Below are 26,368 nucleotides of genomic sequence, written 5' to 3' on the forward strand. Positions count from 1 at the left end.
TAAAAGGAGTATCAGACACAAGGTTTTCACAATCACACAGTCACATTGTGAAAGCTATATCATTATACAATCATCTTCAAGAAACAAGGCTACTGGAACACAGCTCTACATTTTCAGGCAGTTCCCTCCAGCCTCTCCATTACATTTTGAATAGCAAGGTGATGTCTACTTAATGTGTAAGAATAACCTCCAGGAGAACCTCTCAACTCTGTTTGGAATCTCTCAGCCATTGACACTTTGTCTCATTTCACTCTACCCCCTTTTGGTCGAGAAGGTTTTCTCAATCCCTTGATGCTGAATCTCAACTCATTCTAGGATTTCTGTCCCATGTTGTCAGGAAGGGCCACACCCCTGGGAGTTATGTCCCACGTAGACAGGGGGAAGGTGGTGAGTTTGCTTGTTGTGTTGGCTGGAGAGAGAGGCCACATCCGAGCAACAAAAGAGGTTCTCTTGGGGGTGACTCTTAGTCTGCCAAATTCTTAGAGTAAGTTCTTTTTATTTTTTTAATTGACAAACCAAAACAACATACAAACAAGAACATTCTTAACATACAAACATTCCATACATCGTGTACAATCAATGGATCACAATATCATCACATAGTAGTATATTCATCACCATGATCATCTTTTAGAACATTTGCATCACTCAGAAAAAGAAATAAAAAGAAAAAACTCATACATACCATACTCCTTACCGCTCCCTCTCATTGACCACTAGTATTTCCATTTACCCAATATATTTTAACCTTTATCCCCCTATTTTTTTCTATACCCCTTACCACTTCCTTTCATTTATCACTAGTATTTCAATCTACTAAATTTGTTTTAACTTTTCCCCCTATTATTTATTTATTTTAAACCATATTTTATTTATTTATTATTTATTTTTAATCCATATTTTTTACTCATCTGTCCATACCATAGATAAAAAGAGCATCAGACATAAGGTTTTAAAAATCACACAGTCACATTGCAAAAGCTATATCATCATACATTCATCTTCAAGAACCATGGCTATTGGAGAACAACTCTACATTTTCAGGCACTTCCTTCTAGCCTCTCTAATATACCTTAAACTAAAAAGGGGTTATCTATATAATGCATAAGAATAACCTCGAGGATAACCTCTCAACTTTGCTTGAAATCTGTCAGCCACTGACACTTTATTTTTTAAATAGTCTCATTTCTCTCTTCCCACTTTTGGTCATGGTTTTCTCAATCCCTTGATGCTGAGTCCCAGCTCATTCTAGGATTGCTGTCCCACGTTGCCAGGGAGGTTTACACCCCTGGCAGTCATGTCTCATGCAGAGAGGGGGAGAGTGGTGAATTTATTTGCCGTGTTGACTAAGAGAGAGAGAGGCCACATCTGAGCAACAAAAGAGGTTCTCTGGGGGTGACTTAGGCCTAATTTTAATAGGCTCAGCCTATCCTTTGTGGAGAAAGTTTCATAGGAACAACCCCCAAGACTGAAGGCTCAGCCTATTGATTTGGTGGTCCCCACTGCTTGTGAGAATATCAGGAATTCTCCAAATGGGAAAGTTGAATTTTCCCCCTTTCTCACTATTCCCCCAAGGGACTTTGCAAATCCTTCTTTATTCACTGTTCAAATCACTCTGGGATTTATCGGGGCATCACACTGAACAAACCTACACAATCTCATGCCCTATTCAAGGTTCCATGTATTTATGGTGTTCAATTAACCGGTCCATATAAGTTATATTAGGAAATGCACTAGTCAAAATATAAATTTTGTACCAAATAAACATTTTTTGCTTTAGTCTCACACAGAAGTTGAAGTTTTAAAATGTGAATGACTATCTATTTTCAACACCCTACAATATTGTCATTCCTTTGTTCTTCCTTAGAGTAAACTCTATTTTTATTTGTTTGCTTATTTTTTTTCCCTCCCGTAGGCAGGAACCGGGAATCGAATCCAAGTCTCCAGCATGGCAGACAAGAGCTCTGCCTGCTGAGCCACCGTGGCCCACCAGTAGGGTAGGTTCTTGAATGAAGCATTTAAGTTTCTCCACTGACTGTTCTAAACCAGCCTCCGGCTCATAGTCTCTGGAAGGTCCTGCTGTCATGATGCCTGGCATTTTGCTCATGCCCTTGACTGTGTAGTTTGCCTTTAAGGATTCCAGATGCTTCTACTTTCATTGTCAGCTAGCTAAAGAAGAACATTCTTTCTGTTTCAAACCAGGCTATTTATCTTTTAGATTCTCTACCTCTTAGATGCTCTGGTGGTCCCTCCCCTCCAGTTCCAGGCTGGCAACTCACACAATTCAGGTCTGGCTCATGGCTCCTGATGCTGCCCCTTCACTGCTGCAAACATTTTAAAACAAATGTTAAGCCCAAATATAGCCAGCTCCCAACACTAGCAGGGGCATCTTTATTCACAAGGAGTCAATGTGTTTGTGTGCTCACCTCAGTTGGACGAGGTTCAGGACAGTACTTTGGCCCCATTCTTTGTAGACTCTTATATAACAACCTATCCCTAGCATTTTTATGACCCCCAGAGAAAACCACGTTGGGTTCTCTGTAGGTTTAGGTCACAGTCTAGATATCAGAGGCTCCAGATTCAACTTTATTCCAGAGCCCATAAATAGTAATTCAACATCTCTAGGGTAAAATTGAGTCTATCTTTATATCCTTGGGCCAGGGATTTTTCTAGGACCATCTGGACTCTTTGGGGTTGCTGCCAAAAGGACAGCAGGGAAATTCCAGACCAGCTCAGGGTTGACCCAAACCTTCAGGATTTAGGTAGCCTCAGAACAGCCCTAGGATTTGCTTTGGTTTCCTGTGTGGTCCACTCACCATAGCTGGTTGCACTGTGTTAGCACAGAGTCCTGAAAGAGGGGCTGTTCCCTTATTCCAGCCGCACAGGAGAAAAACAGTGAGGAGGAGGATTGGGGAGAGAAAGGCTCATGCAGAAAAGGGAGAGGAAGTGAGTGATACTGAGGGAGGAGAAAAAGGCAAACAGCACCAGCTGCAGGAGCAGAAAAATCTGGGTGTGTGGGGAGTGCGGGGAAAGAGGCAAAGGCAGAAAGGCAGGGTTCTGCTCATGGTGATTAGAACCTGAGTTCACGGTTAACCTTCTATAGTGACCATCAAATATGCATAAGGAAGGAAGGAAGGAAACTTGCCATTTTAATTAGTGATAAAGCCCAGTGTTTCCACTGCCCCCATCCCTGGGAAGAGCTGGAAACCTGCTAGATTTCCGCTGCCTCTGCAACACGGACTTGGGGAAACTAATAGAGCCAAGTGGCTTTTCTGCTCCCCCCCCCCCCATACTCCTCTATACTTGCAGAGGCCCCCATACATCAGAGCAGTTAAGGTTTCACATAGCTTCTCTGAGGTCAGTTCACTTTATTGATTTTTTTCCTTGGATTTTCCTTCCTCTCATTTTGCTCTATGTTCTCTTTTGGCCTCGGTGACTCAGGATAAGGCACCAAACCTTCCTGAATCTTCTTTTACATCTATAAAATGGGTATAAGAACGCATTCCCTGGCCTTTTCATTTGAATGCTGCAAAGAGCAAATTAGCTCTCATTTACATAAGTGCTTTTTATTAGAATGCAATTGTTAATTGTAATGGCTGTAACCTAGGAGTAAATTGCTTGCTTCTGCCAATATATTACTATGTTTTCAGAGTTTTCCCATCTGTTAGGCCAGCAGGAAACATTGAAGAGAGCTTGGAAAACAACTGCTGGATGACTGGAGTTGACAGGAGGTCTGTCCTCTCAGTGGATCTTGTTTACTGACCCACCCAGCTCTCCCTTTCATTCAGGTAAGCAGACATTCTCTCATCAAACTCCCCATAGGCTATGAATTCAGGCTCTATGAGACCATTGGGCCCAAAACATTTGGACCCCATGTAAATACTATATTTGTGCGTATGCGTGTGCACTTGTTGGGGGGGATGAACTTGAAAATGCTGTGGAAATAAATAACGGAGAAGCAAGAAGGACCTTCTGTATGACTATGGTTCTACCACATGAGTGGGGAACAAGAAAGATGACGGAGAAAAGAAGAGCTGATTTCTGGTAGAAACTTAAGAACCAAAATCCATATAGCTGAATGGTGACTAAGAGGGAATGAAAGATGTAAAAACTCAAGAAGAGAGAGGACCTGGTTGAAAGAAAAAGAGTAATGGGGGAATGAGACAGACTTTTAGAATCTGTAGATCTCTTCTAGTTTTGCTAGGAGAGACTGAGGCTTGGTGGAATTTCATAACAATATAGAACCTTCTTGAGAAGACATACAGGTAGCTTAAGGTCAGATGGCATGTCCACAAGTTGTCTTCAATCTTCAATGCAATTTTCTTGCATGTTTGGGTGTATAACATTTATCTCTGATTAGAGAAAGTTATTAGAAGACTGCCTCCTTCTGTTCTAAGAGAAGACCTGTTTGCACATAAGGAGTCCCAAGGAATAGGGCTGGATAGCAGCAGTAAGCTGCCAATGTAATGGCTTTGACAGTCTCAACTCATGTCTGCTTTAGTGTCAGACAGTCTCGAATTTTCTCAGGTCTTCGTACAATATAATTAGAAGAACTATAGGCTCTTCCCAGGAAAGGACGAGATACTGCCTAGTCATCACTCCTTTTAAGTGTATCTGAAAAGAATGAAGAAGCAAGTCAAAGCTTACTAGTCAATTCCTCTAAACTGACCTCTGCTGGAAGGGCTTGATTGCTCTCAATTGCCCACAATTTAGCTCTTTCCACATCACTCTGAGCCTTCCCATCATATCCACCAGGAGGAGTCCGAGGGCACACTGGTCTGGGCGATGTCAGAGGGATCCTTGCTTTATAGGGGTTTGCAAATCCCAGCCATTTACCCCCACCCACCACCCCACTTCCTTCCCCTAACAGCAAATTAGAGGTTAGTGAAGATCAAGTTTGCTTCCCAGAGTGGGGAGGAGGGAAATCAGGGAAGGAAGACAGCATATCAAAATGCACTTCCAAAACGAAAATGATTTCTATGACACATGGCGGTACCGAGGGAGAGGTGATGGCAGCCTCCTCCCATTTCAGGAACAGTTCCCAGAGTTGTCTGGTAGGTGGATTCACATGACACGTTCTTAAACCCAATTCCATTCCGTGCAGTGTTTGCATCTCAGAAACAATGGATCTCTGCATCTTTGTATCTGAGTTTAATTCCCAATTGGTTGTCTAGTTGAATATGTAGGCTGGCCCATTTGTACTGTATTTGTGCCAGTATTTATCTGTTTGAATCACAAACCCCCATTAACCCAGCTCTACAGGCCCATATGAATTGAAACATTGAATTAAGTAGATGTTCATACCTCAAGGGAAGTTGGGTGTTCTTTGTTTTCAGGTGAAAAAGTACTAAAACATATTGCTGGAGAAAGTGATTCCAATAATGCAAATTTGCCTGGGAACTATTCTGAATCCGATTTTCATTTCTGGGAAATAAAATTTGGGTTGTGGCATTTTTTGATTGATGTCTCCATATGAGGAGGTTTTTGGCTTTTTAATGTTGCTGCTTTTCTGTTCTCACTCCTCTAGGAATCTTTGCCAACATACCACTGACATTTGAGGAAGAGAATAGAGACAGTTTGGCTTCTTACTTGTAAATTCTTCTGTTTCCTTGGTGATGCAAATAATTATGGAACATAAAAAGTTTTTATCAAATTCAAATTTGGTTTTTAAAAAGCAGATTGTTACCTGTGGCAAGGGCCACAGGAATAATCTCAGAGAGCAAGAAGTTCTCTGTTCCTCTTAGTATAAAATCTAACATAGGGCTACTGAAACATAGCACCTACTGAGACCTCAATTCTAATGCCATTATAAAATGTTCAGTAAGGCTGCCCAAGTGTCTGGGTGGCTTCAGGCCCAGCCTCTCACAGTCAGAATAATTTTCTGCCATCTTCAGCTTTATTAGGGGAATCCTGTGCAGTGGGCAGACCCAGGGCCCAGGAACTTGAAAGGAAAGGCTGGATCTCTTAAAACTGCCACTAGAAGGATCAAGTGAGGAATTATACAATTCTGGATTGCAGAATCTCAAGTGCAGAGGTTCTATAAAGAGGAGCAATCTGGGACTGCTACTCTGGAAGTGCAACTTTAGTAGCATGTTTTTCACTAAACTTTCTTTTCCTCTTCAAGTACCCAATTTCCCCTTTTTGTTTTTGTTTCTTTGCCGCCAGTTCCTCTCTTACTCTTGGCAAATCACCTCACCTCCTTTCTATTTTCTTGGTAGAAATATGGGCTCTACAGTTCACTGGCTGTGTGAACTTGGTAGAGTTATTTTACTTCTCTGTGGCTGTTTCCTTAACTGTAAGATGAGGGTAACAATAGTACCTACCTTAGGAGATGGCTTTGACTATTATGTGAATATAACCAATTACGTGGGCCAGTACATGCTGAATACTTAGTAAATGTTAGCTTTTATTATTGTGACAGGGAAAACAGAGACCAATGACGTGAATTCCATTATCCACACTCTTCTCCACCTGAAAAACATCTCCATGATTACCCATCACATCTTCCTTCTCCCCGCCTCAGAGGGAAAAACAGCTGTTCGATTTTTTAAGGCTATGCACTCCACCTGTGTCTTGATTCCATCCCCTCCTAGCTCCTCAGGGGATCTTGTTGCACGAATTATTTTCTCTCTCACATTTTAAATTGGTTCCTTTCTCCTGGCTCCTTTTTCTCATTTTCGGATATACTCCGGTCTCTCCTGTTTTGGAAAAGGCTCCCATAAGACCCCAGTCTCTTTAAGCTACTGTCCCATTTTTCCTCCTTTTACTGCCAAATACCATGTGCCTCCATATCTTCATGACTCATTCTCTCATTATTCTTCTGCCATCTGGTGTGTTTCCCCAACCTCCACTCTCACATGGCTGTGTTTATGGTCATCCGTCTCCACGTTCAAAGGACTTTTCTTGATTTCTGTTCTCTTTAGCTTCTTTGCAGTGTTGGGGCTGCCGACCATCTTCTTCTATGAGAAATCCCCTCCTCTCTTGGCTTATGTGCAAGTCTGTTGTGCTGCTTTTTCTGTTCTCACGTGGCCTCTTTACAGCCTCCATTTCCTTCTTCCCACTCCTCAACTGTGGGCATGGAGGAGGGTTCGCTATGCATCTTTTGGATCCAACTCCATACGCCTTTACTCTCTGATCTCCTTTTCTCTCATGCCTTGTCATTATTTCTCTAAGTATGGCTGCTGCATACGCATCCTTCATCATTCCTTGTACTCACCTCTCCATCCTCATCATGCATCATGCTTCTGCTCAGTCTGCATCAGCCACGCTGGTCTTCTTTTAGTTTCTTGAAGGTGCCTTGCCTGTCTGACATAAGCTGCTTGTTGTCAACTTGCATTCATCTTTATTTTTATTGTTTCTGGGTTGTTGTGTTCACTTATCATAAAAGTCATCCCTTGAAAGTATACAGTTCAGTAGTTTTTAGTATATTCACAAAGCTGTGCAACCATCACCACTATCTAGTTCTAGAACATTTTAACCACTTCAAACCGAAACCCATAGCTTTAGCAGGCACTCCAGATCCCTACCCCTCAGCCTGTGGCAACCACTAATCTACTTACTATCTCTATGCTGTAGACTTTTGTATGTACTGTTCCTTCTGCCTGGAATCTTCTTCTTTCCATCCCCTAGTCAACTTCTACTCTTCCTTCAACTCTCAGTGCCAACATCTTTGAGCAGGTCAACTTCCCCTCTTATTTGCATTCAAAGAATATGAATCTCTTTGCAATATTTCTTATAAATTGAAATTTTATATTTATTTATGGAATTCTTTGATTTATGTCTGTCGTGTCAATAAGTCTCACGAGAGCAAAAGCCATATATATTTTCTGGGATGTATTCAATAAATGAACAAAATTCTGTGTTTCTGTCTATGGCACAGTATCACTTAAAGGTGATGGTATGATACTTAACAAGCCTAAAACAAAATTTGTTATTCTCCCAAAATCAACTCCTTCAGGCTTCCCAATTTGATGATGCTTCCTAGTCCTCTTGGCAACACAGGTTCAGTTCCTTGGAGACATTTGATTGCTTTCTCTCCCTTGTTTCCAATATCCAATATTCTTTGGATCCTCAAGTCCTTTTGATTCATTTGTAAATCCTTATATTCTGGTCTTTAGTAGAGGGCCATGAATATACTCAGTAAACATTTGTCAATGTATAACTTTTGCAGATATCTGTAGAGAAAGAAATGGTTGCAGCCATGAAATTGGGTGAATATTCAGAAACTACCAAATGGTTGAGAGGTAGAGAAAAGCAGATGGTCAGAGAATGGCAATGGATAAAGACCCAAGAGACACTCAAACCACGGAGGGGTGGCAATGATTTACTAGTAGAGTATCAAGATACGCAAAAGGAGACCCTGGCTAATGCACTGTAATCCAGTCACCACTTATTGAGTGTCTATCATCTGCTCAATACTTAGATTATAGTGATACAAAGATGCATTAGAAATTGTCTATTTCCTGAAGGAAGTCAGGATCTAGTGAAGGAGAAAGATATATAAACAAAAACTTACAATACAATGTGGCATTATGATACAAGTATTCACAAAGCATTCTGTGGATCAAAGGAGGTAGTGACTAAGACTCTCATCGTAGGGATGGGTAAAGGTGAGCCTCATAAGGATGACCAGGACTTTAGCAGCTTGAGATTGGAAGGAGTGACATGCTAAGAAGACAAGACAAACTCAAGGAGCCTGGACCCATGTGGAACTGCAAATAATTTATTAAGGGCTAGTGTGAAGGGCAAGGAGAGATGATCCTGGGATTTCAGGCTGGGACTACTTTGTGAAGAGTCTCCAAGCAAACTGAGGAATTTAATGTTTATTCTTTAGTTAATGGAGAGTCATCAATTTTTTTAACTATTTTTAGATCAAATTTGCCTACATTACAACATATGTATTTTAATCCTACAATTCAAAGAGTTTTGATAAATATATGCATCTTTTTAATTACTACTCCAATAAAGAAATCTCTGAAAGTTTCCTTATGGTCCTTTGCAATCAATACCTCCCTACTCACCTCCAGCAACTGTTGATGCAATATCTATCATACGTTTGGTTATCTATTGGTATGTAAAACCATTCCAAAACCTAATGACTTAAAATAACAAAAAAAACATTTATTCATTGTATTGTAATTTGGTGAGAACTTAGTGGAAACAATTTGTCTCTGTCTTATTTGGCATTAGTTGGGATTGCACAACTGGGACTAGAAAGTCCACTTCCAAGATAGCTCACTCACAAGATTGGCAAGCTTGGATTGGCTTTTTTGGGCTAGGAAATTAATTGGGACTTTCAGTCAGGGACCTCCACTTCCTGCCATGTGGCTTGTTGGGCTTCTTCACAACATGGTGGCTGGCTTACAAGAAGGAGGAACCAGATACCAGTTCTCTTAAATGCTAGACTAGGTATAGCATCATTTCTGGTGTATTATAATGGTCAAAGCAATCACAAGCCTAGCCCAAATTCAAGGAGATGGAGAAATAAATCCCACTTTACTGGGGATAATAACAAAAAATTTGGGCCATCTCTATTCCACTATATTCATAGATTAGTTTTGCCTGTTCCAGAATGTCATCTAAATGGAATTGTATAGTGTATGTTATTTCATATCTGACTTCTTTTGCTTAACATGTATTTTGAGATTTATCCATGTTGTTCATTCCTTTATACTGCTAATAGTTTGTTTATTCATTCATCTGTTGAAAAGCATTTGGGTTGTTTCTAATTTTTGATTATTATGAATAAAGCTGTTATAAAAATTCTCACATGACACTTTTTTTTTGGTGGATATATGTTTTTATTTTATCATAAGTAAATACCTAGGAGTAGAATTTCTGGGTCATAGGGTAGGTGTATGTTAAGCTTTATAGGAAATTGCCAAACTTTTTTTCAAAGAATTGCACTAAGTTTTACTCTCAGCAGCCATGTATGAGTGTAACAGTTGCTCCAAATCCTAAGCAACATTTGTTATTTAATTTTAGCCATTTTGGAGTTGCAATGTGGTATCTCCTTGTGGTTTTAACTTGCATTTCCCTGATAATTAACAGTGTTGTGCATCTTTTCATATACTTACTGGCTATCTGTAAATCATTTTTATAAAGTGCCTGTTCAAGTTTTTGCCCATTTAAAAAGATTGTATTTTTGCCTTGCTATTATTTACTTATAAGGATAATTTATATATTCTGGATATTTTTCCTTTGTCAGATATATGTATTGTGTATAAATCTTTTATAGATTGGAAGACCCGATATAATTAAGACATCAGTTATTTACAAACTGATCTATAGATTCAACACAATTCCAATAAAAATCCCAGCCAGCATTTTTGTAGAAATTGACAAGCTGATTCTAAAATGTATATGAAAATACAAATGACCTAGAAGAGCCAAAACAGTGTTAAAAAAAGATAAAGTTGAAGGACTTACACTATCTTCCCTCAAGCCTTATTACAAAGCTACAGAAATGAAGGCAGCATGGTGTTAGTATAAAGACAGACAATTGGATCAGTAGAATAGAATAGAGCTCAGAAATAGAACTAAACACATGGAGTCAATTGATTTTTGACAAAGGTACTATGGTAGGCAGCCTCTCAGATGCCCCCCAAGTGATTCCTACCTCCTGGTATTCACCCCCTGATTTAATCTCCTCTTGAGTGATACAATAAACACTAACCATTTAGAAAATGGATAAATTGGATGTTATCAAAGGTTTTCCGGTGGAGGTACTATATGATGAGATCTGGCCTTCACGGAAGTAAGATAACTCTGATAGCAATGTGAATGATGGCTTGGATAGGGGAAGAAACTGGAGATAGGGAACCAGTTATCAGTCTAAGAGTTGAGCAAGATGCTGACTCAAAGAAGAAGATAAAAGAAATGCTCTAAACAACAAAAAGATAAACAACCCAATTAAAAAATGGGCGAAGGACTTGTGTATATATTTCTGCAAAAGAGATAATCAAGTGACCAATTAGAATGTGGCTCAGCTTATTGGGAAATACACATTAAAACCACAATTAAATACTGGTTCACATTCATTAGGATCACTATTATTAAAAAAACAAAAATAACAAGTGTTGATAAGAATGTGGAGAAATAGGAACCCTTGTACATCGATGGTAGGAATGTTAAATGGTACAGCTACTGTGGAAAACAGTTTGGCTGTCCATATATTAAGCATAATTAATATACTGAATGATAAAGTTAATTATCATATGACCTGGCAATTTCACTTTTATGTATACCTGAAAGAACTGAAGGCATGGACTCAAACAGATATTTGTATACCGATGTTCATAGCGGAATTATTCACAATAGCCAAAAGGTGGAAGCAAAGCAAGTGTCCATGAGCAGATGGATGTTTAAACAAAATGTGGTATATGTATACAATGGAATATCATTCAGCCGTAAGAGTAATGAGGTCATGATATGTGCTACAAATATGGATGAACCTTGAAGATATCATGTTAAGTGAAATTAGCCAGACACAAAGGACAGATATTGTTTGATTTCTCTGATATAAGATAGAATATGCAAATTCACAGAAACAGAAAAATAAATGACAGTTTGCCAAGGTTGGGGGGATAGGGAGAACGAGGAGTTAACGCTTATTGGCTACAGAATTTCTGTCTGTGGTGATGGAAACGTGTCGGTAACGATTGGTGATGATGGTAGCACAACACTGTGAATGTAACTAACAGCCCTGAAATATATATCTGAACGTGGTTAAAAGGAGAAATGTTAGATTGTAATGTGGTAATAGAATAAAAATTTTTAAGAATCCATGGAACTGGGTGGTTAACAGTGGCTTAGTGGCAGAATTCTCGCCTGCCATGCTGGAGACCCAGAGTCAATCCCTGGAGCCTGCTCATGCCCCCCCCCCCCAAAAAAAATAATAAAAATAAAAATAAAAAATAATCTAAAAAATTCCGTGGAACTGTAATATAATGCTTCTTTAAAATAAAAAATTTTTTTAATATGAGTAACAGAAATGACAGTGATTTTCAGTGTAAAAATTTCATCAGTCCTGGAAATTCATCACATATTTTCCCTTCCTTTCTCTTTCACAGACAACATACATACACACACTCAATATTAGTAATCATTGGAGATAGTCAATTCCAGTGAACCTGAAATGCTAAATGAGTATCAGGGATGGCTTTTGGTTTGCATATTTATTCATTCTTTCAACAAACATTTGCTGACTTTCAAGGGCCAGGTACAGTGCAAGATGTTGAGAATACAGAATAAGCGTCTATTCTCATGAAGCTTCCATTCTCTTTGGTTGAGGCAGATTAGAAACGGTAAAAGAAATAAATAAGGTAGCTTTAGTTAGTGGGAGTGCCAAAAAGGAAATGAAACACTGATAAAACAGAGAGCACTGATAGATGGAGAGAGTCTATTTCAGATAGGGTAGTTAGATAATTCTTTTTTCTTAAAAGTGACATTTGAGCTTCTGTGAACCATTGAAAAGCATCCACCCAAGGGGATCTCATAGAAGGCTGAGGTCACAAGTGCAGAGTGGGGATAAGAGTGATCAAGGGTGCACATACCATAAAATGATGACTAGTCAGGGGCCAAATCAGTTAGCGTTCTTAGGATATGATAAAGAACATGAATTTTACCATAAGTGCAATATGAAAGCTTTGGCCAGTTTTAAGAGAGGAATCCTAACATCTCAATAATATTTTGTAAAGATCACACTTTCTGCACTATGGAGAACTGATTATATAGGGGCAGGGTTACAATGAACCTTTCTTCTCCAGGCTCTCTTTTATACCGGCCTCAAGCAGTGGTCCCTTCATGTTGCTAGAGTTGCCTATTCTCCTACGTTTCTGAATTTATATCACATTGGCAATCCTGGACATTGGCAATTGAGGTCTTGTTTAAGAGAATGGATTTTGGTCAACTCTGGCAACCTCTTCCATTTCTGTATCACTAGTGCCTGGTAAGTTATGTGTGGTTACTCACAATCCTAAATCTCAGTGGCTTAAAACTTCAAGGTACTTCTTGCTCATACTACATATCAACTGCTGGTTCACTGGTCATTTCTGCTTTGTATCAATGTCATGAGACCAAGGTTGATGAAGTAACCATCAGTTGGAGCAATGCTAGTAGCTATGGCAGAAGGAAAGAGAAAATGGCTGAATTGTACACTGACATTTAAAGCTACTTTCCAGAAATGATACATTGTCACTTCTACTCATATTTCATTGCCAAAATCACTTCTAATGTCAAGGGAGCAAGGAGGAGCAGTCATCATGTTCCCGGAAGCTGGGAGAGCCAGAAATATTTGAGAATAGCACGAAGACTATAACAACTTCCAGGATCCCTTCTAATACTTTTCAGCTCTCCGATGTCAGACTCTTCCTACCGTTTGTGATTAGATATATTAACTCATATGTTTATAAATATTTCTTCCTCTCATTCTTGCTAAGAGTATTCACTACAAAGGACATTAAAAGCCTTTTATTAATCTTTTATAAAACAAATTTGTTTTCAAGTTTAGCATTCCGAAATCAACTTTAACATGCTATTCGCATTACAACGTAATATTCATTTGTAGGGTCTCAGGAAGATGATAAGGCTTAAAATAATGTAAGGAGAAGGAAATGGAATTTATAAGATGTTTAAATTGTTAGAAGCAATAGAACTCTGTGACCAATGAATGTGGAAAATAGATGAGAAGAAGTAGATAAGGATATTTGAAATTTCCTAGTCTCTGCTTCTTGGAATGTGGTGTCATTATTCAATAAAAGGAACACAAGGGTAGCTGGTGTGTTGGGTGAAGGGACAGATAATTAGTTTGGCTTTGGATATATTGAGTTTCAGATGGACATCTAAGTATTCATCCTGAGAGACACATCAGAGGTGGAGATACAGATTTAGACGCTGCTGGTGGTAACTGAAAACATAGGGATCAACACTATGGAAAACACATAGAATGACTGTAGAATGGGATGAAGCCTAGCACTCAAGGATAACCAACATTTAAGCAGCTACTTGAGAAAGACTTTACAGAAAGAGATTAAGAACGGAGAGGGAGAGGTGTTCTATGTCAGAGGAGTATCTTTTAAGGGCCTCTTTACTCTTGGTTAAATTGAAACAGATCACTGGTTCTCCATGAAATGAGAAATATCACTTGAGCAATATTTAATTGTAGTAAAAATCTGCAAATAAACGTAGGGCTTTGTGTCCTCAGGGTTCCCATATAATTGTGCTACCTAGTTAACATGATTATACCTCCAGTAGGTGTTGGAATTATAGCAAACTCATCTCCTTTTTCAGGAACTGGAAACTTTTCTTTAGCTAGCTAAGCCCTTCCATTTGTTAAAATGGTAGCTGTTGCTTATAATATTTACTCATAATACTTCTCCAACTTGTATAAACACATTTCTGTGAAAATGGAGAGGTGTGATTACAGAGCTGTATGATCCAAAGGGATGTGCACGTGTCTATTTCTACCTTTAGAAGGCCTTGCTGGGCCAAAAGTCTTTCATGGTAAACAGACATAGCGATGTAAAAGTCTTGTAGGCGGTGTCTCCCATTTACCTACAAACCATGACCCAGAGGAGTTAAAACTTGTCCAAATCATTCATCGGGTTAGGAATTGAGTCAGGAGGAAAGAACCCAAGTTTTTTCTCAGATTAATATTTTTCTTATGCAACATTAGCGACAGAAGCAAAACTCAGGCAAAGGATGGGAGGTGGCATACCATTTTCTGTGTTTGAAAATAGAACTCCAAATCCACAGGTGTTATGTATAGGACACATTCAAAAAAACATTGCTATGTGTACTTCCTGGACTTTTGTTTTTTTTCCGGAGTCCCACGAAATTAACAAAATTGTGAATATGGTTAATATGATTTAGGCTCTGACTAGCTAGCCTTCCTGGGATGAACTGTCAGTGGAATTTTAGAACCTTAAGACAAGTGTCTTACTTTGAAAACTGTCAGAATGTGATATACCACAACTAGAATGGCTTTTTTTTTTTTTTTTACTTTTAACAATCAGTTTAATATGTTACAAGTTTACAGTTCTCAGACATGAAAATGTCTAAATCAAAGCATTAACGGGATGATACCTTCTACCTGAATAAAAGCTGCTGGCAATCTGGGGCTTCTCTGTCAGAAAGCAAAACACATGGTGACTGACATCTGCTTGTCCTTCTCTCTTTGGTTTCCTTGCTTTCAACTTCTGGCTGCCCCCTCTGTGAGCTTCTTTCCCACCTTCTCTGGCTCCTCTCACTCAGATTCTCTAGGGGTCTTTCTTTAAGTGTCTTCTTTTTGTCTTTTATCCTGTTATAAAGGACTCCATTTCCACATTTTGGGTGGGTCCACTCTCTTCACATGAGAAGATGCCTCAGCTTCCATGGTTCTGTGTCTGAATTCATTTTTTCTTCAATTTGCCCCTTTTCTGTACTTTTTAGTCAGGCTGGCAATGGTCCCATTCATACGGATCATGGTTCAAGAAGACCGATGACGTTCAGGGTTTCTCACTCGGCTGGTAGGGCACATGGCAAAATCTGCTAGCATTCTCTTCTGGCTTCTTGTTTCATGACGCTCCCCAGGAGGCATTATCCTTCTTCAGCTCCAAAACCTGCTGGCTGGTGGACTCTGTTTCGTGGTTCTGTGGCGTTCTAGAACGGCTTTTTTTTTTTTTTTTCAATTTTATTTTTTTAAATACGAAAAGAACACCAAATAAACGCTAACATTTCTATTTTGATCTTTCAGTGTAGAACGGCTTTTTAAAAAGGGGAATTTAATAAGTTACAAGTTTATAGCTCTAAGGAAGTGCAAGTATCCAAATAAGGCACCAATAAGAGGTTACCTTCACTTAAGAAAGGCTGATGTGTGGGCGGGCCACGGTGGCTCAGTAGGTAAGAATGCTTTCCTGCCAAGCCTGAGGACCCAGGTTCGATTCCTGGTACCTGCACATGTTAAAAAAAAAAAAAAAAGAGGCGGATGTGCCGGGAACAGCTCTGTCAGCTGGGCAGTTACGTGGCTGGCACCTGCTGGTCCCTTGCTCCTGGGCTCCAATGCCTTCAGCCTCTGATCCTGTGGAGGTTCCTCTCTTTACTTCTCTTGGACTGGCTTTCACCTCTTGTCTTCCCTTGGCTCTCTCCAGGTTCTGGCTTGCTTAACATTTCATGGCAGCATCTGCTGGGCTCCAAGCATCTCAAACATCCGTGTCTCTTTTCAAGTGTGGGCATCTGTGTCAGTTCTGGGCTCTGTGGCTTCTGTCGTTTCTGACTCCCCCCAAAATGTTTCCTCTTTTAAAGGATTCCAGTAAACTAATCAAGACCCACCTGGAATAGGTGGAGTCACATCTCCATCTAATCAAAAAGTCACACCCACAATTGGGTATGTCACCTCTCCGTGGAGACAATTTAATAAACAATTTCCATCCTACAGTATTCAATAAGGATTAAAAGAAATGGCTGCCTCCACAAGATTGAATCAGGATTAAAACATGGCTTTTCTGGGGTACATAGTATTTTCAAACTGCCACACCAAGGGTAGTGCTTTCGAGAGAAGCTCTGTGCAAGCCAAACTCTGTTTGTTAGGAATGTTTCATGAAACTAGGAGAGGAAAAGGAACCATTGGAAGGAGACTGGGATGCAGCATCTGAAACACTGAGTTATACAATAAAGGCAAAAATGAGTTTCCAGGGCCTCTTTACTCCAAAGTAGGTAAATATTAACAATTTAAAACTCTTTGAAGTGTGGGCACAGATGCACCCTCCACCTTCTAAGCACTTATGTGTCATCATTATTTCACTGCAATAATGTCTACAGTTCAGCTTCTTAACACGTTAAGGAAAAAAAACTTGAAGTGAAGGAGGGAGATACTGCAAAGATATGTACCAACAGATGGGCAGAAGTCACTATGGAGTCTAAAAAAGATCTGCCATGTACGAATCTGTCAGCATGCCTCTAGCACTGTCTAGGGGAGAAACAGAATAATGGAAAAAAAGCATTCAAGAGTGCTGCATTGGAGAGAGTATGGGATACTGGTTTAAATATAGCCTTTGCCACTAACTAGTACTCATGTTTATAGAGTGCCTGCTATCAGATATTGTCCTAGGTGTTTTTATATTTTTACATTAGAATCATGACAATCCAAAGAGTAGGTATGATTGGCCCCAATATGTACTTAAAGGAACTGAACATCAAAAAGTCTGAAAACCTGTTTAATGTCATAGTATAGTAAATACAGAACTGCAAGTTGACCATAGATCTGTTGACTTCAAGGCCTGATCTCTTTTCACTATAGCCAGTAGTTCTCAAACCTAGTTGTGCATCACAGTTGCCAGGAGAACACACTAAAATAAATTTTCCAGATCCCCATTCAAAGATGGTAATATAGTACTTTTCTCTCACTTTCTGTTAGGATTAAATGTAATGAAGTATTTTGGTGTTTTTATAAACTTTAACATGACTATGCTTATGATTTAATGATTGTATTATATATGATAACTCAGTCCCTTCCTTCTGATCTTATAGTCAGGAAACAATTTTCTGATAACTAGGCTTATACAGTACCTTAAAACCAGGAAAGGGTGCTGTGATTGGTAATACTGTGAGCTGTGGCTTGTTAACCACATTATAAATTATTACATCTTCTTGTCTATAAGTGGGAGCTCTTGACCAGTGCTATTCAAATTCCCCATATTTTGACAATTCAATTTTGTAAATTGACAATACAAAGTTTTGCAATCAGCAAAGCTGAGAATGGAGTGCAAAGCAGAAGAGGTATGAATTATTATAAATGTGGGCTCTTGGGGAGTAGAATATTAGGTTTTGGCCCGAGCTCAGTTTGTTAATACAATTTACAAAACGATTTTTTTTTTTTTAAATGTAAGACCCCCTTTCTCAGCGTTATCAGAGGGTGTGTTTATCTCGGTTCCAATATTTGGCTGGTGTTAAGTGGAACCAGAATGTGTAACAGGCCCACGTCCCTGGCCACTTTAAAATGCCCTCCGCTTCCTGCGCAATTATAGCAATATATAACCAAGCAAGGTCTGCTTTTCTAATCCCAATAATATAACTATATTTCCTCTTCCAAGCGGGGCTTGTAAGTTTTATCTAAAGTAGGATACTTTCCCACTGACCATGAAAGGTTGGTAGTTTACTTGTAGGCAAATACCCTTGCTCAAGTTTTTGCAATATTCACAAAGGCACTCACAAGGCACTTATTAAATGCATGCTCCGTGAGAGGTTAAGAGGTTTCCCTAAGACCACACAGATGGACCAAGTCGGGGAGGGGTATCGAAAGTGCTTGTTAATAGCAAGCCACACGCCGATAATTACCCACACAGCCTCATTCAGAGCTCATAGACGGGGCTCTCAAGGGGACCTGAAAAGAAAGACCCAGAGGTGAGAGCCAGGAAATCGGGAGAGGTGCCTTTCCCGGCATGCTCTGCAGCATACTGAGGGGCGCCAGATATATCCCGGCGTGCATCGGGGGCGCCCAAGGGCGATGATCCTCAGCTCCTGGAGGGGTATGCGAGGTTAAGCCGGTAGGTGTGACCTTATTTACTTTTGAGACCCTGCTTCCTCCTTTCGCCTTTATGGCTTTAACTCCATAAGGCCTGAAAAGAAGGTCCTGTTACTACCCACCCTTTCCGCGTGTGAAAGACTTTCCCCGCTGCTTCGAATGCGGTGCCAGGTGATTAGCGGTTAGGGGCGGGCCTGGGATTAGCACGTGACCAAATCTGGCAGCCAATGATTAGCCCTGTGGTACGGCAGCGCGAGGATTCCCGGACCCGTGAGCGGAGCGGCGCGTGGGCTGGCTATGGTCTGCCCTGTCAGGTACGCGCAGGCGCTTTGGTTGCCACGCGCTTCGTCAGTTCTCACGCGCCCAGTGGCGTGTACTTGGCGCGAGGTGTTACGAGTCTGTGGGTATTTTTTGTGGGTAGGGGGTAAGGAGAGTGTGTGTGTGTGTGTGGGGGGAGAGCGCTATGGCGTCACGTGAGCACCATAAGCCAATCGCAGGCTGAGGCGCACCCGCTGCTTCTCCGGCGCCCCGGGGTGCGACGTGTTCAGCGAGCTTAGACTAAGCGGTGACGGGCCCAAGCGCTGTTTTCGAAGCGCGTATGCGGCCTGTGAAATCTGGCCGTGGGTTTTCGTATGGTCCTGTTCCGCTGTGAGCACGAACGATAAGTTCTCGGCAAAATGGCTGCGAGACAGAGTCGCCTAGCAGGGGGAGCGCCGGGGCCGCGTGAAGGTCACATGACGGGGTTGGCAGCGCGTGCTGCTGGCGCGGGGAAGGGGGAGGGTGGGAGGGAAGGGGAGTGGCTAGTCACGTGCCGTCGGCTGTGCCGTCCTGTGGTTCTGGAGCGGCTTTGCTGTGGCCAGATTTTCTTGTGACTCCTCCCACCTCAAAGCGTGGCAAGAGTCTGGGAGAAGCGGTTGTGGGTGTGATGGCAAAAACCGTGGACTGGGAAGTAAGAGATTTGAGTTTTAGACCTTTGGCTAATTGTGTAATTAGCAAGTACATTGTCAGTCTTGGCTAGTGTTTCCTCTTTTATAGTTTATGTCTGTAGATGAGATTAAGGCCCTACATATCTATAATGTGTTGGACCTTTGATCTCTAGGTAATACCAATTTCATGCAGGGTAATCAAATTATTAACAGTTATTAATGAGACAGGTCCGGCTCTCCCGTCCCCCAAGGAAAAAACCGCAACTGAACTTCCTGCACTTTCTTCCCCCCCAAAAACGAAAACAAAACAGGACAGTGATGTGGAAAACCTGTTGGAAGTAATTTATTATAGAATTTCTCAGAATGGTATCCATCTTTATCAATTGCATTTGTAATCTGTTCCTGCCCCCTGTCACGTTTGAAAAATATTCTGCCATTTAGACAGCTGGTCCCTATGTGTATTCTGGGAAGAAATTAAGGTTGGTAAGTATAACTGTCGAGATGGGGAAACAGTGGTGGTTAGAAGGGACTTGTTAATACTCATTTAGGTCTACTGGAAGGGCCTAGAAGTCTTCTCCACTTGGTGGGCCAATCTTTGTAAAGTTTTTTGGGCTTTGTGCCACCAGTCTTTCTTTGGTGTTTTTCATGATTCTCTGCTCTTACCTCCAGCTCTTCATTTGACCAAGGGCCAAGGCCTTGGTGAAATGAAGCAGTCATAAGTGATGTATTTTTCCTATTACTGCTTGTGTGTGATGGTGGCCTTTTGATTTACCTTAAAGAATCTTTGAATTTTGTGGAATAACAATCTGTAAAACATTGGACAAATCAGTAAGAACAGCCACCATGTTAAATAGTTCATAAGAATAGTTAACATCTTCTCAGCGTAATGTTCTAAGTAGTTTACTTTTTATTTTTTTTAGTGCTTTATTTTTTTAAAATTCATTTAGTTCATGTAACAAACCTATGCAGTAAGTACTATTATCTCCATTTTATTAATGAAGGAAATAGCCACAGAGAGATTAAGTAATTTTCAGAAGTCATGTGGCTGGTAATTTTACATAATTCCAACCTGAATTCCTTTTGGAAACTTAAAGTAATGATTCTTAAATTCATTTGGAGCAATAACCTGTAAAGTAGACAAAACTTTGAAAGAGAATAATTAGGTTCTGGATTATCCAATTATCACTGGATTCCATACAACCAAAATACTGCCTGGCACATAGTAAGCACTCAATTAATAAGTTAAATGAATAGATTTGTCCTTTAACTTTACGGTGTTTCTGCCAACTACAGGTTGTTTTATGTAATAACTATCAATATTTGCCTTCATAGAGTCTACCTCTGTAGCCATGTTAAACAGTTCATCCTATTTCAAGATCGGAAACTGTTAACGGTTTTTTTTTCTTTATTTTCTTTCTTTCTTTCTTTATTTTGGCACGGGCAGTCTTTTCTGGTATTACCATAACTTTATTGGCATTTCGCAAGTCCTGGGACTTTATTGGCATTTCCTGGGACTTGTGAAATGCCAATAAAGTTATGGTAATTAAAACAATAGGTAGTAGGCCTGAAATAGACAAGGAAAGTAGAAAAGAAGAATAATCTAGAACTATATAATGTTATTTAGTATAATAATGGTGGCATTTTAAATTAGTGGGAAAATATTCCAAAGTTATATTGGAACAATTGGCCAAACACTTGGATAATACAGAGTCAGAAAATTATGACTCAAAAAATGGGTGAGCAGAATCTTCACCTGCCATGCTGGAGACCCGGTATGATTCCTGGAGCCTGCCCATGCCAAAAAAAAAAAATGAATAAATAAAATAAAGAAAAAAAAAACGGTTAACAGTTTCCGATCTTGAAATAGGATGAACTGTTTAACATGGCTACAGAGGTAGAATCTATGAAGGCAAATATTGATAGTTATTACGTAAAGCAACCTGTAGTTGGCAGAAACACCATAAAGTTAAAGGACAGATTTATTCATTCAGTATTCATTTAACTTATTGAAGGCTTACTATGTGCTAGGCAGTATTTTGGTTGTATGGAATCCAGTGATAAACAAAACCAGGTAAATTTTGTGTAAAATGCACCATGTGTTGGACTTAAAAGGCTAATGATGTTAATATCTAATAGATGGGCAAAAGGTGCACATACAGAGAAATAATAAGAATATCCAATAAAGATAAAAATAAATTATTTTTTTATTTATAAACAAAGAATACAAAATAACCCATCTTTTTTCGTAGTCTGGCTGATCAGTCTGATGTAATAAAATGTTAACATCTGAAATTTTATTCTTATTGCAAGTAGAATATCTTTTGGAAATTTGACAGGTGATTCTAAAGTCCATTTGAAAACTAAACATGTAAAGTCGGAAAAGCTTTGAAAGAGAATAATGAGGGAATGGATTTGTAGTAGGAGTAAGGAAATTGGCACTTTCGTTCATTGCTGTTGGTGGGTTTTTACTTTTGAACATCCTTTCTGAAGGGGATTTTGACTATACTAATTGAAAACATTAAAAATGTGTATAACCTTTGACTCGGGATCCTCTTCTTTGTTAACAGACTAACTGGTAAGTTTGCAAAGTTGTTCCTAAGAGTTGTCTGTGTAGCATTTTTATAATAACAGAACACTGGAAAAACTTGAGTAATGGAAGATTGGTTAAAGAAATACCATGTCTTCATTGAGTTAAGTACCTTATAGTTAGTAAACATGATACAGTTCTCTTCTAATGACTTGGAAAGCTTGTAATATATATTGTGAAGTGAAAAAAAAGCAGCTTAAAATTTGTGTGTGGTATAATCACATTTTTTTTTTTTAGGAATAATCTGCATGTGTCTGTGAATATAGAAGTTTAAAAAGGTATACATCAAATGTAAACTAAAAGTGATTTTAGTTTGGTGGTAGGATTTTGGATAAATATTTTTTTAAAGAAGGTTAGTTTTTTACAGTAGTTTTAGATTTATAGAAAAATTGCAGACTGTACAGAGAATTCCTATATACCCCATACTCTGATTTTCCTATTATTTACATTATTATGGTACATTTGTTACAATTAATGAAGCAATATTGACACAATATTGACACATTATTATTAACTAAAGTCCATACTTTATTCAGATTTCCGTAGTTTTTACCTACTATCCTTTTTCTCTGGTTCCAGGAATCCATCAAAAGTGCTTTTAGTAATAATGTCCTCCTGGGTTTCTCTTGGCTTTGACATTTTCCCAAGTTTTTCTTGCTTTTGATGACTATTCTAGTTTGCTAGCTGCTGGAATGTGATATACCAGAAACAGAACGGCTTTTAAAAGGGAGAATTTATAAAGTTGCAAGTTTATAGTTCTAAGCCTGTGGAAATGTCCCAATCAAAGCAAGTTTATAAAAATGTCCAAATTAAGACACCAACAAGAGGTTACCTTCACTCAAGAAAGGCCAATGAAAATGAAGTTCAGAGTTTCTCTCTCAACATGGTAAACATGGTGATGTCTGCTAGCTTTCTCTCTAGGCTTCTTGTTTCATGAAGCTCCCCCAGGGGCATTTTCCTTCTTTATCTCCAGAAGTTTCTGACTGCCTGGGCTCTCCTGTGTTTGGTGGCTCTAAAGCTTTTTCCAAAATGTTTTCTTTTAAAGAATTCCAGTAAACTAATCAAGACCTATCTGGAGTAGATGAAGTCGCGTTTCCCTCTACTCAAGTATTAATACCCACAATTGTGAGTGTCACCTCTCCATGCAGATAATCCAATCAAGTTTCCAACCTACATTACTGAATAGGGATTAAGAGAAATGGCTGCCTCCACAAGATGGATCAGGATTAAAACATGGCTTTTCTAGGGTACATAATCCTCTCACACCAGCACAGTGATCTTGACACTTGAGGAGTGTTGGTCAAGTATTTTGTAGACTCTCAGTTGGGATTTATGTAATGTTTTTTTCATGATTAGACTGGAGTTAGGGTACATACTATCAGCCTGAGTTGTCATTGTTGATGTTGACCTTGATCATTCGGCTGTGAATTTGTTTTTTTAAATATTTATTTTTCTATTAAAAATAATTTTTTACTTGCAATATAAAAATTAAATAGGTGTCAAATTGACAAGCCTGATAATATAGAAAGAGGATTGATCAAAGTTCCAGTATAAGAAAAATAACTAGCCAAGTAGTTGGAAGGGCTAACTATAGGAAGGAATTAAGGGCAGTAGTACACTGTAGCTTATTTTAACTGTCTTTTAGGAAGAACAGCCTGCTAATCATGATTTAGATCTAAATCCAAAGTTAGGGAAGGAATTATTCAATTATGCATGGTAGGAATTAAGTAAATTCATTAATTTTACAACAAATAATAAGTCCTATTATAGGCCAAGTACTGTGCCAGGAGACGAGGATTGAGAATTGAATAAGGCAATATGCCTACCTGCATGGAATTTATATTTTAGTAGATTAGACAATAAGCTAATAAACAAATAAATAATATGATTTCATATATTGCCAAAAAGTACTGTCAAGAAAATGGTATAAGAGAGTAGAGAGTGGTGGTGTGGTGGTGGTAAGTTTGGTGGTTGTTTAGTTAGGTTGCAAGGTAAGGCTTCTCTGAAGTAACAGTTGAGCAGAGACATGAATCATGCAGAGTGAGCCTTTCCAATGTGTAGAGCGCTTCAAATAGTGGGGATACTAATGCCAAGATTCTGAGGTGAGAATCTTTAGGCTTTTTGAGGAAATGTGAAAAGGCCACTGTGCTCTAGAGTTTGGAGAGTGCCGGGGAATTAATTGTGGGATAGTGGTAGGAAATCAGGTTGAAAAGTTGACAGGGCTCAGATTGTGTAAAGCCTTATAGGCCATGAGGACTTTGGATTTTATTCTCTGTGTGATGGGATCCATTGGACATTTTTATAAAGACAAATATGCTCTAATATATGTTTTAAGAAGATCACTAATTGCTGTAGAGGCAAGAGGGGCAGCAGGAGACATTTAGGAAGTTGTTAGAATGGTATGATGAGATATGATGGTTTGTATAAGGGAGGTAGTGATCGAGGTGATGAGAAGGGTTCAGATTGAGGGTATATTTTAGATGTAGAACCAAGAGGATTTGTTGATAGATTGGGAGGGGAGAGAAAGTGAGCAATTAAAGAGAATTCCAAGGTTTTTGGCCAGAGCAACTGGTGACATTTATTAAGATGGAAAAGTAGAAAGAGCTGGTTTAGGTTTAGGTGGATATTTTCAGTTCAAGATGCCTACTACATATCCAGGAGCAGCCGTTGAATAGGCTATTGGCCATTCAAGTCTGTAGCCCAGGGCCAAACATACATTTGGGATGTCATCAATGCACAGATGGTATTTAAAAACATGGGGTTCGTGAGATCAGCTAGGGAGTAGAGAAGAGCCCTGAGACTCAGTTGAAATCCTGGATAAAGGAATAGATTGCACTTAGATTTCTTTTGTAGCTTCATCAGCACAATATTTACTGAGTACCTTCTATAAAGTATAGTATTTAATAATGCCTTTGAGATGATCACAGTGTAACTGAGGTTCTTCCTGTTATGGATCTGAATCCTCAGTTTTCTTCACTTTCTTGCCTGAAGATTCCCACTTTCCTGCATTACCTGAGGGTATAAATTCCAAACTTCATACTTCAGTGTATGGATACATCTTTGACTCTAACCTTCATCTCCCCTCTTTTCTTTATTACCCCTGCCAGGCCCAATATTGCTTGCTCAGGTAACCCTTTATTTGCCTGAAATACTCTTTCTTCTCCTCTTCCTACTTTTTGCCTCAAACTCCAATTCAGTCTTCAATATCCAGCTTAAATTTGCTATGCAGTACTCCCCAGTTTCCAGAGATAGAAAGTGGCTCTTCATTGTATAATGCTTCCTCTGCATGACTGTTTGTACTTCAATTTATAGCAAAATACAAAATCAGTTGGTATTCTGACTGGCTTTCATATACATTTATTTCCCCAGTGGTTGGCATGTGTTTGATCCAATCATAATGCTTTATAAAGGTTTAGAAGTTTTGTTTTGGCAAAAGAGAGTAAATAACTACAGCTAGGCCTTCCATGCACAGTTATATAGACCATTAGTTGATGTTTTTAGGTTTTTATTATTAAAGTGAATTTTATTTATTTATTTTTTTATTAATTAACGGAAAAAAAGAAATTAACCCAACATTTAGAAATCATACCATTCTACATATGCATTCAGTAATTCTTAACATCATCACATAGATGCATGATCATCGTTTCTTAGTACATTTGCATCGGTTTAGAAGAACTAGCAACACAACAGAAAAAGATATAGAATGTTAATATAGAGAAAAAAATAAAAGTAATAATAGTAAAAACAAAACCAAACCAAACCAAACAAAAACCTATAGCTCAGATGCAGCTTCATTCAGTGTTTTAACATGATTACTTTACAATTAGGTATTATTGTGCTGTCCATTTTTGAGTTTTTGTATCTAGTCCTGTTGCACAGTCTGTATCCCTTCAGCTCCAATTACCCATTATCTTACCCTACTTCTAACTCCTGCTGGACTCTGTTACCAGTGACATATTCCAAGTTTATTCTCGAATGTCGGTTCACATCAGTGGGACCATACAGTATTTGTCTTTTAGTTTTTGGCTAGACTCACTCAACATAATGTTCTCTAGGTCCATCCATGTTATTACATGCTTCATAAGTTTATCCTGTCTTAAAGCTGCATAATATTCCATCGTATGTATATACCACAGTTTGTTTAGCCACTCGTCTGTTGATGGAGATTTTGGCTGTATCCATCTCTTTGCAATTGTAAATAATGCTGCTATAAACATTGGTGTGCAAATGTCCGTTTGTGTCTTTGCCCTTAAGTCCTTTGAGTAGATTCCCAGCAATGGTATTGCTGGGTTGTATGGCAATTCTATATTCAACTTTTTGAGGAACCGCCAAACTGCCTTCCACAGTGGTTGC

General features: G+C 39.1%; 1 protein-coding gene across 4 annotated transcripts in view; it reads left to right on the top strand.

Annotated features, from left to right (window-relative positions):
• Window positions 1-18,444: 18,444 nt before the first annotated feature.
• The window catches only part of MGA (MAX dimerization protein MGA), a 209,498-nt gene continuing 201,574 nt past the window's right edge, over window positions 18,445-26,368 (top strand). Inside the window, exon 1 of one of the 4 annotated variants that reach the window (XM_077127521.1) lies at window positions 18,445-18,521. Coding sequence is in view for 1 of the 4 variants with exons in the window: in XM_077127535.1 (XP_076983650.1) it covers window positions 18,797-18,813 (17 nt within the window). In the remaining 3 variants the exon portion in view is untranslated. Of the gene's footprint in view, window positions 18,522-18,622; window positions 18,814-19,304; window positions 19,449-26,368 lie in introns of those variants that run through there. The other 3 variants (XM_077127535.1, XM_077127522.1, XM_077127527.1) reach the window with 3 other exon arrangements.

This window comes from Tamandua tetradactyla, chromosome 14, assembly GCF_023851605.1.
Source record: "Tamandua tetradactyla isolate mTamTet1 chromosome 14, mTamTet1.pri, whole genome shotgun sequence".
In the NCBI taxonomy this organism is placed as follows: Eukaryota; Metazoa; Chordata; class Mammalia; order Pilosa; family Myrmecophagidae; genus Tamandua; species Tamandua tetradactyla.